General features: G+C 38.6%; 2 protein-coding genes across 3 annotated transcripts; one reads left to right on the forward strand and one right to left on the reverse strand.

Annotated features, from left to right (window-relative positions):
- Nucleotides 1–286: 286 nt before the first annotated feature.
- ube2na (ubiquitin-conjugating enzyme E2Na) lies at nucleotides 287–6,381 on the reverse strand. Its single transcript, XM_023406678.2, has 4 exons — nucleotides 6,233–6,381; nucleotides 3,023–3,269; nucleotides 2,394–2,534; nucleotides 287–1,606 (listed from the first exon to the last, which is right to left on the reverse strand). The coding sequence occupies exons 1-4, from the start codon at nucleotides 6,260–6,262 to the stop codon at nucleotides 1,560–1,562; spliced, it is 465 nt and encodes a 154-aa protein (XP_023262446.1). The 5' UTR covers nucleotides 6,263–6,381; the 3' UTR covers nucleotides 287–1,559.
- c1qtnf13 (C1q and TNF related 13) lies at nucleotides 5,994–11,189 on the forward strand. 2 transcript variants are annotated; one of them, XM_023406677.2, is made up of 3 exons: nucleotides 5,994–6,182; nucleotides 7,231–7,435; nucleotides 9,441–11,189. In XM_023406677.2, exons 2-3 carry the CDS (start codon nucleotides 7,405–7,407, stop codon nucleotides 10,511–10,513), a joined length of 1,104 nt encoding a protein of 367 aa, XP_023262445.1. In that variant the 5' UTR covers nucleotides 5,994–6,182; nucleotides 7,231–7,404; the 3' UTR covers nucleotides 10,514–11,189. The 2 variants fall into 2 exon arrangements, with proteins under 2 accessions (XP_023262445.1, XP_087030224.1); XM_087174098.1 differs by lacking the exon at nucleotides 5,994–6,182 and having other exon boundaries at nucleotides 6,838–7,435.
- Nucleotides 11,190–11,234: the final 45 nt, after the last annotated feature.

Genomic DNA, 11,234 nt, shown 5'->3' on the forward strand with positions numbered 1-11,234 from the left:
CTTAAAAGGGGCATTCTGCATGATGAACACTTAATGTGGCAGTTTTTTGCTGATAACACAACTGTACTTTTACTTAAGTGAATTTTAATGTTAAGTTTGTAGGATTTTAATGTTTAACAGAAAACATTTACATCTGAGTACTTCTTGCACTACTGGTTTTGTTTATGACCCTTCTTACCAGTGTCTCACAATCTGCCAGCTATCCCCATCAAAATTACAATATACATCAGCAGTATGTCACAATTGTCTTATATGTATCCCATCAAGAATCACACGCAGGCAGCTATTTATTAATCAATAGATTTTATTTACAGAACATAAAAGTATGCAGGTGAAATGTTTCATAGCATTCTGAGAGCAGGAAAACATTTCCTCCCCACGTTGATAGAAAGAATGAATTTACAAACAGTGAATTGGATATAGACTTTTCAGCCACAGACCAATTACAACAGTCGACAGTCACAGTCTTCATTGATCTTTTGGAGTTTCATCCCGTAACGCACAGCATTTGGCCTTGCACAGGTCAGTCCCTCAACACCCCACCCCAACATCATGTCATCAAACAACTGACAGCTTAAATCCTTGCTTTGTGAAATAAATGCCATTGGAAAAAGTAAACCACTGAGGCTTGTAGAATTAGACTGTGATCACGTACAGGGAAACAAGCATAGTAGTTAGTATGGCAATAGCAAGAAAGATTCACACATAAAAGACTGGATATGGTAATAAAACATATACTATGTTCTAAAACTAAGGAAAGGTCCACAATATCCACCTTACCCTCCACATTCTCTCTCACTATCCCCAAGCTTACAGTACATCTACACTGAGAGTGGTTCAAAGTTAATGCGGCAGGCTCAGTTTGTTTTTTAGTCATATTATTTTAAAGCCAGATGTGACTTAATGACGACGCATGGCTACGATTGCTTATGTGTCCTGCTGCACCATCTACACAGGACAAAACTCTGGTCCATCTGCAGGCGAGTGTCTACATACAGTGGGTTAGTAGTAGTTAGCTGCACGAGAAAACCAAGTTAAAAAAAAAACAAAAAAAACAAACATAAAATGTATACCATATTGACCACATCTAGCCAGTCTCTCATCCTCACCCTTTCCACGGCTCTGGGCTCTCCAAACCCATGGCACCCTCCCCCAAAACAATGTGGGACATAGGACACCCTCTTCCTAAATGTGCCGGTTCAAGCAGCAGTTGGCAAAAACCTCCTAAAATCAATGGACAAAGAAAGCCAGGTGAGAAGATCTAAAACCTCTGCCCATGCATTTCAGCAGTAGTGAGTTGGGACAAAGACGAGTCATTTCATTACTAGTGTGCATTTAACTCACCAACTGTCCGTAGTTGTTTTTTCCTTTACATTATATTCATGTTTATTTTATAATATACATATATATATATATATATATATATATATATATAATATATAATATATATTTAAGACTGTGTCCTTTAAATGCAAATGAAGTAGGAAGAGGTCTTGGCAGAACATGAGGAGTTGCGTTCACACTTGAATTCAATTTGCATCTCCACTTGTTAGGCTTCTCTACACTTCATTTTTGTTTCCAGCATAAAGCCTGGTCCATGACTTGGCTGTGAACAAAAAAAAAACACAGAATAATAAGATGAGTTGTGTAGAATTTACTAATATGGCTATGAACTACAATTAGCGTGTATTGTGAAAGATAAAATTGTAAAGACGTCTCCATAAACCATCTCACCACCTGCAACCGTCTTCATTCATTAAATAAAACTTTATTGTGAAAATGGACATTGAATTCTGACAAAATGCTATAAATTATAAATCACAATTTTCACCTTCAAGACTAAACTGGGAGACACATACCTGACCACCTTATTGCTGCTTGCAGCTTTTATTTTAGTTTTGATGTCATTAATGCTGTAACTACAAATGACCACAAGGGACCCCTCTTAAGTCTCTTTTATGCCACTGTATTGCAGAGTAAGAAACAATGGAAGAATTTATTTGGAATTTGAGAAATGTTACTGTTTTTAAAGCCCTTTTAAATCTTTATATAATAAAATAAATTAATATATAATTAATTAATTAAATAAATAAATAATATAGTTTTGGTGTCCCTTATATATACATTATACCATATAGAGATATGGAATAGATAAATCTGGTGAAGATAATTGAAAAACAATACAACACCAAATATAAAAATCTGCCTGGAAATGCAAAATAAAGTGTACACTGAGATTTGCTTTTGTGTATGTATGTATGTATGTATGTTTGTATTTAGGCTGTATATTCCTTTATTCCAAACGACAGAGGGGGAAGTGAATGGCCCACTAGACAAGCTGGATATAAAGTGTAATAAACCCCTGTTGAACCTGGACAAACCACAGTTCTCACCTGTTTCTATGGCTTCAGCTTCATTGGACTTCCACTTCTCTGCAACATCATTTGCTAGGGGATCATCAGGGTTGGGTGCACTTAGTAATGCCTGGATTGATAGCAGCACTGTACGAATCTGCAGAGCTGGTGACCATTTGTCTGAGAAAAATAAAACATGTAAAGTAGTGAAAAATGAGTAAAGCTGTACAGTGTATCTATTTTTTTAATGAGGAGACAGTGGTGACACGCAGCAGTAGTGACAGAAACCTCCAGTTAGAGGTCACAAGTGTAATGTAAGAGGCCCTTGATCTTTTGAGCAAGATGAAATTGGCAAATCCCTCGCTTCAAAGGCCAAACATCACAGGACAAAATACATACAGGATTTCCTACAGTAACAAGCCAGACTCAACAGAGCGAAGATACAACAGATACAAAGCACCTGCTTGGGAAGACACAGACTTTCTCTCAATTGTTATTTTAAGCTCTTAGAGGAAGAATACATGTTTTTTGAGGTAAAACACACTGTATATCACACATTACAGCTGGAAACATCTGAAAATGGGTTCCATGTCAGACAAAAGGTCATGAAACACACAATCTTCTATGTTCCTAAGCAGTAACTGTGACATTATTATGTAGTGACTTACCTTTCAAAATGTCTAGACATATTCTTCCCAACTTGTCTACATTGGGATGATATATTTTGGTCATGAAGCGTACTTTAGGAGCTGCCATGGGATATTCTTCTGGTAAAAAGAGTTCAAGTTTAAATGTGCCCCCCTCAAAAGGCGAGTCCTGAGGTCCAGCAATGACCACATGAAAGTAGCGGGCGTTGCTCTCATCTGGCTCTGCCTTGATGCCTGGGACAGGCTCTGCAAGCAAACGCTGAGTTTCCTGGTATAGAAAAAGAAAAAGAAAAATTAATTGGTGAAAAAAAAAAAAAAACTCCACTGTCACAACTATAAAATCTTATGCAGACATTAATTAATGTTAATGTTTTTAGTTAAATCATGTCAGGAGAACTACTAGAGATGCTTCTTTTGTAAATTTCAATGTAATGTGACAATTACAAGACAGTTCTTTAAAAGGATAAAACCATTTTCCAACTTTCTGTCTGTCCAAAAACTTTTGAGATAGTTACTATTTACCAGGGCTGCAGCTTACGAGTATTTTCATTATCAATTAATCTGAAGATTATTTTTTCCATTACTCCATAAGTCGTTTAGTGTAAGAAATGTCAAAGAGCAGCAAAAAGTCTTTAAATGTCTTGTTTTGACCCAAAAGCAGGAAAATTTTCACATTTGAGATGCCTTTTGCTTGAAAAACAACTTTCACAATGAATTGATTTTTAAAATAGTTACTGTTTATTATTCTGTAGATTGATTAATTGATTATTTAACTAATCATTCCTTCTCTAATATTTCAATAATACTTCAGGATTTTTAGTATTTGCAAAAGCATATTCTTCACATAGCAGTATCTTAGCGGCAAGATTTCAAAGATGTACCAACTACAGAAAAGGCAACAACCAAGATATCTGACAAAGATCCATTATGTGTTACATGTGTTATGCTCTTGTGTCTGTAGTATTTTGTGTCCTTTGGTGATTGCAGACACTTGGAGCCAGTGTAATGTCTGTTAAATTACAAAGCTGTGATTTACACCAAGCTACACCTGTACCATGCAGGATTTTTTTATTGGATATTGGTAGAAACCTGTTTAAAAGTAAAAGATTTTTAAAAGCCCTCACCTGAGAGCTGTATGCATCATTGTTATTCTAACAACAGTGGTGGAAGGCAGGAACTGGACTATAGTGATCTTGGCTTTTATACTTAAACACAGAGGGGAGGGTGGCGTTGACTGCAACAGTGACTCAATGCTGTGAATCTGAAGACTCTCTCTTCAGTATGTAACTGTCTTCTAGAGGTGACACACTGACTCAGCCACCAAGCCACAGGAGACCTTATTGCCATTTCCATCAGCCACTGCAGTAAGGTTACTCGCAACTCATACTGACAGCCAAGTGACTTACAGAAACACACACCTTTACTGTAAAAGAGGAGCAGATATCTGGCTTGTGAAATGCCTAAGGCAGCATGAGTGACACACCTGAGAGATGCCTTCAACAAGGAAACTACATTCAAACTCACTGCTTTGCATGTCATTATATTGACTACAACACTGCACTGTACAGACTATTCTCCAAACTGCAGTACTGATAACACACTCTTCCTGCTTTTCCTTTGATTATTTACATTTTAAATTTAAACCTAGTATCCCTTTGTGCCTGTTTCAAATGCAGCCTCATATAATAGGACAATTAACAGGACAAATATGTATGACTATGTGTAAAAAACAAAGCATCAAACAGAGCTTGTCAACAGCCGCCACTCTTGTTTTCGAACCTCCTCTCCTGAATACAACTGGGAGTGAGATTCCTGAAATGTTTCAGATAACCCACAGACAAAACCATGCAGTGAAAACACAGACGGTAGAGGGGCTCCCAGTCCCAGTCACACGCTCTGAGGGCTCAAGGGCTCGGCCCGCTAAGTACTGTTCCCAGCCTTCCCACCTTTTCCCACCAACAGCCTGTCTGTGGTTTGCATACTCACACACCTGTGCAACTTTCTCATAGATACCATTCATGTTCCTATAATGCATTTTTGATCAACCTCAATGTAAGGTAGGCCTTTACTAATTAGACAAGCTGCAATTTTTCAATAGTAGGGTAGATAAAGAGATAATGAATGTTATTTATATAGGTAATGCACTGACGGGTTTCCTAAGGAAAAATAAGAGAGTGATGTTGCTTCAGCATGGCTTGTCTATAACCACTTAAGACAAAATTAAGACTCTATTACAGTGTCAGACTGGTATTACATGAAGAGACAGAAGCAACTGAGACAGAAGATGTTACAACAACCTACCTACCAAAGGCTGGTTACACCAAATATTGATCTAATTTTTTTCTACTGCACTTTACTTTTAGTGCACAAAGCTTTTGGACAGTAATGCGCGTTTTCGCTGAATACTGCTACTGTCACAGTGCGTAAATGTACTCGTCCCTTAAAGTAATGGTACTATGGTTTTGCATTTGGTGGTGCAGAATATAAGACACCTCCCCCGAAAAGCAAAGGACTAACAGCTGCCAAACGGCAGTGACAATACTGTATCACCCTGTTTGAGCAAACTGCCCAGCCCTCTTTGGTTAGATAGCTAACATCACTGATGCTGATGCTGCCCCACAGTCACGGGCCATGCGGCAAATGTCTGATCAAGTATCATCCTACTTTATTACTTAGCTTCTATTATAGCACATCTGTTATGATGCTATGGTGCAGCTCCTGGCTAGTAACTCACTTTTAAACTTTCTACAAGAAGCAAACATACCATCTTAATTTCACGTATGGCTAAATTAACAGCACAATACAAGGAGTATCAGACAACATTTAACCTTGTTAAATATTCCTGTTTTAATCATTCAAATATAAGCAAAGCTAACAAACTAGCCGGGGTTAGCACAGTTAGCCTGGTGAGCCAGTCCTTTAGTTAGCACCACAGTCTGCTCAGTAGCAACTTGAGAACAACATCGTGCTTCTGAAGTGCATTTGGAAAAGACAAGCCCGGCAAAGAGCACATTTATCCGCCATTTTTACAAGGCGCTGATGTTTTCTTAACCCACCCTGTGTCGGTGTATCTTGGCACGGGAATGAAACGGAAGTTACTTTAGCAAAGTAACGTTAGCGAGCTGGATGCTAACGTTAGCACACAAACCTGTCCACCGGCAGAGCTTTGGGAGTTCAGACTGTATGTGTGTGTGGAGTCTCCAATCGTTGTTTTAAGTGTGAAATAATTACCTTAACAATCCTGCGGGGCAGTCCTGCCATCTTGTCTTAAATGCGGGCTTTTAGCTCTCGATGCCTCCTCTCTGTCGTTGGCATTGACAGCAAACACACGTCTTCCGGGTCCTTTGCGTCCTGACAGAGGATAGATAGCCGAGAAGAGCAGCAGCTCATCGGATGTACAGTCAGTGTTTAACACAGATATCATGTAAAACTGCATCAATATAAAGTTTAGTAAGTGTAACATCAGACGCATCAGACTTATGCACCACAGCCCTGCAACTTATCAGGATAGCACTACTGGAGTCATCACTGACAATTTTGAATGTGAATTAATTTGGTCTTATAATAACAAATATTTTGTCACAATGTCAGAGAAATGTATTTAAAATTCTACATTTCATTTACCCAATTAATCAATTTCTAAAGCAATGTATTAATGGCATTTCTGAATTCCCTGGATATTGTGATATTAGTAGGCTACAGAAACAAATACATTTATTTTATCACAACTGATGTGGAATATATTTTTGAAAATCTGTGTGGGACAAAGATTCTTTTACAGGAAAAAAAATACAAATTATATGAGAACAATGCTTCAGAAATCAGAATGTCATCAAGAAAATGCTCATCACATTCATTATTAAATAGTTTGAAAAGGATAGTAAGAAAAGGTATTCTTAATCATGATTTTACTGTCCATATTAATTTTCATCTAAGTTTAAATTGTCTGCATGACTTTCACAGAGTATTTTAGAAAGTATCCCCACTTGGTTTACTTGGCATCATATCGCACTTTAAGAAGTGTATTTTTTTGTGGGGCACTTTTCCAGCACTTGTTTGTCTAAGATTGCTTCCTCTGTAAGCAAATGTTTCTCTGAAGCTCGCAGACTTTGTGCTATTCTACCTGTTTGAGACAAAACAAACCGTGAATTAGACGTAACACTTCCACTGGCCAGTAAGGCTGCATGATACAGCTGGATTTCCCTTTTCTTTTTTCTTTTTTTTTGCAGTGCAGGTTGGAATGGGAGCTATAGATTGGAGGGAGTTTGGAGCTCCTCCCTGACAGATCTGTATGGACAAAAGCTTTGTCCCTTTGGGTGTCAGGCCTGTTACGTTGACATCAGCAGTGCAGCAAACTAAGAAGAACTTTCAATCTTCTGACTAAGAAGACTAAGAAATCCAGGATGCCATTTCTGCCCCAACGTCAGCAGACAGGTGGGTTTGATATCTCTGTAATTCGTTAATCTTTTTGGCACAATTTGTACATAGAAACAGGAATGAAATAAGAAATCTATGTTTGATCTGATTTTTATTTGCTTTGGCAGGAGTATAGTAAATTTTACAAGTCTCTCGACACTACAGAGACTGTTGAATTTTGTCCTAATTATGATTGATTCTCTGATCTAGTTCATAGTATTCATGCTTTATTTTATAATATTGTCACACAAACATGAAATCTGCTCACTAAGAATACATTGTGTCAGACTGGAGATTTTGGAATATTTAGAGGTTATTTTTGAAAAGTTTATTCCAAACAAAAGGTGATAGTATCCGAGTATACTACTATGTGTAATCCTGACCCTGGGTTTGCCACCACACTTTAGCACTAAACATCTATTATTAGCATTTTGTAAAATATGTGTATTACAGGCAGCCAGGGAAACAGCCAGGTGTAAAATCTGAGCCTAGAATATGACTAATGTTTGTTGCCTTTACAGGTGCAAGGTTTCCGCTCATGTAGTCATGATCATGGAAGCTCCTCTGACCAATCTGACCTTGTTGGATTTGAAATTGATCTATTTCTGTACATATATGTGAACATCATAAAATATTTTTATGGCTTCTTTAGTATCTTTGTTTAAGACAAAGGGGTTTTCTAGCTGAATCTGAATGTGTCTTATATGTGTCAAGGTGAAATGGCAGAATTTTAGGAATGGAAAAAAGTCCCTTAAAAATGATCAAAAAGACTACATTTTCACAAAAAATGTAGTCAAAATAACACTGACTGATTCATGCAACTTATCCACACTTCTAAGTATTGGTTCATTTATACTTACCAGTGGTGTCTTTTAGCATTCTGCCCTGCCCCACCACACCAACTCTCCGAAAGTTTCCATTGTTAACACACACAGGAACAGACGAACCAGCGGTTAATCTGGTCCCTTCTCTCAGTGCACAGAGAGAACAGACAATATCAGCCACATTACAGGGGCTTCTGCTCACACTGCTTGATTTGAGTTGGAAGATCTATTTCGACAGGGCTTAGCCAGAGTATTTTACTTAGATACATTATGGGTTAAGCTCTGGCTGATACACAAGACTGAGTCTAAACAAAGTGAAGACTGACTGCCAGCGGTTTTGACTTGTGTCCCCTTAAAATGAAGTGAAGTCTACTTGTGACCCCTCATCACAAGTTGTGCCCTGTGATGGACATGAGCTGTAAGCAGTTCAACTAAACAGTGTTTTTTTTTCTTTTCAGATAGTTTCACTGAAATGCTTTTAGATGTATATCGCATTTTATAAGAAATAAGCAACGATTGTAGAAAGGACATTGAGACTAAAGAGCTTTCTGTATCAGATGTTTTCTTTCTCATTGCTTTAAAGCAAAAGCTCCACATTTTCAGAAATATGCTTTTTCACTTTCTGATGGAAAGTTAGATGAGATGATCAATGCTGTTCTCCTATCTGTCTGGTAAATATGAGGCAACAGCCAGCAGCCAAGTAGTTTAGCTTAGCACAAAGACTGAAAAAAAGGGGGAACCCCAGCTTTGTCAAACAGTGACAAAATTTTCCCATCAAAACTTAGCACCAAGAAATAGTGCAGCACTTCCCCTCCCATAAAAGGGCAAACTGTTGTTTTTACACTTCAGTTTTTGCACAAATTGAACAAACAAGATAAAATGTGTTAATTTGTGAGTTTAAACGTGCTGGTAGGGGGACTGTGTTACTCATGGACAAAGCTAGGCTAGCTGTTTCCCTCTGTGCCCAGCCTAAGCTAAGCTAATCAGCTGCTGGCTGTAGTTTCACATTATCATAAAGGCATGAGAGTGTCATCAATTTTCTCATCTCACCCTCAGAAAGAAAGTTAATAATGTTGAACCAATCCTTTAATCATCCACTGACCCCCTTGTTCATTTTGAACATCACAATCATCTCACATACTAACTAACTCACTGTGTCTGTCATCTGTTACTGTCCTTTCCTTGATTTTCCTTTTTAGCTCAATGGAGCACACGCTGCTACCTGGCATGTTTATTCATCATGATCACCCACTCTGGACCAGTTACTCCGCTTACTGCCCCTCCGGTGACAACAGGCCTCCGCTCTGCTTTCTCTGCCACACAAACCAACAGTGTAGTAGGAGGCAAGCAGAGGGCAGTGACCTTCAACAGGCTCATGGTTAACATCGGAGGGGATTTCAATCCAGACACTGGTCACTTTCGCTGCCGTATCCCCGGGGCTTACTATTTCTCCTTCTCAGTGGGGAAGTTTCCAAAGAAAATGCTTTCTGTCATCCTGGTGAAGAATGGGGAGGAAGTGCAGGCTATGGCCTATGATGACTACCGCAAGAAAGGAAGGAAAGTTCAAAGCCAAAGTGTGATGATCACTTTGAAGGAAATGGACACAGTGTGGCTGCTTTTACAGCAGAGTCCTCAGTATGCTTTGTACAGCAATGCTGGTCCTTACATCACCTTCTCTGGCTACCTCATCTATCCTGACAACTCCCCAACCAGCTACATCAGCAACCACCTGGCCCCACCAGGGCTGTCCTACCCAAACTGCCCCCCTCAGGCTGATCCCCAGGCCAGAGGTCAGGCATCAGAGCAGCCACGGTCTGCCTTCTCTGTGGCACGGACATCCACACTCATGGGTCAGAGTAGCAGGCAGCAGGACAAGCCAGCTCTGAACTTTGATGTGGAGTATGTCAACATTGGCGGCCACTTCAACAAAACCTCAGGCCTGTTCACCTGCCACTTCCCGGGGGCATACTTCTTTGCCTTCACTGTGGGGAAACACCCTCGTAAGGCTGTTTCTGTGAAGCTGATGACCGGAAAGGGCGAGGTGCAGGCGATGGTGTTTGATGAAGACACATCGAAGAGACGGGAGATGCAGAGTCAGAGTCTGCTGCTGACTCTCCGTCAGGGTGACAGTGTTTGGCTGTACAGTCAGCAGGATGAGCGTTATGCTGTCTACAGCAACCAGGGAAGGTACACCACCTTTTCTGGCTTCCTAATTTATCCTGAAGAAGTACCGCTTACATCCCCAAACAACCAGGACAGAACTCACTTCTAAATGTCTTCAAAAAAAAAAAAGGAAAAAAAAGAGAGAAGATAGCAGAAAGAACTCAAAATTTGTTTATGCAGAAAATCTGTAGGTTATTTACATGAAGAAGATAAAAACTTGAATCAGTGGTCAGTATAGAGTAAGTACATTTACTGCTTTGTTTCTTTGCATATTACATTTTTTTTAAGTAAATAATGTAATTGTAGGCGTAATATTTCTTGCCAGATTACTCCACAAGATGGTGCCACATTACAATTATGGACACTAACTAGCATGCAAGAGAGTTTATTTTTGTTCTTTAAGTGCAATTAGCCGTGAAACAAAAAGAATATTCTGATTCTGTAGTAAAACACACACACACACACACACACACACACACACACACACATACATATACTTTTAAAATCAAAATTCTGTTTTGTTTGTTTATTTTACATGTAAAAATTATCATTGTATGGCATGAGGACAATTATGTAAATGCTGTAAAGTTTATTTTCTGTAAAGTGTTAGTTATAATTTACTTACTGTAAAAATGAGACTTTGACATACATCATGAATGGTGATGGTTAAGTTTAATATGGAACTTTTATATTGTGGATATACTGTATCTGAATCTGTATCTGTTTGATGTTCGTGTGCATTTCAGGCTAATCTAATAAATTCATACATTTTAATGAAATAAAAAGGGTTTTTTTCATCTAAGCCAAATAATACAAAATGTTGCATTGAA

This window comes from Seriola lalandi, unplaced genomic scaffold (genome assembly GCF_002814215.2).
Source record: "Seriola lalandi dorsalis isolate HSWRI2012SDOR001 ecotype SW California unplaced genomic scaffold, Sedor1 jcf7180002054314, whole genome shotgun sequence".
NCBI lineage: Eukaryota > Metazoa > Chordata > Actinopteri > Carangiformes > Carangidae > Seriola > Seriola lalandi.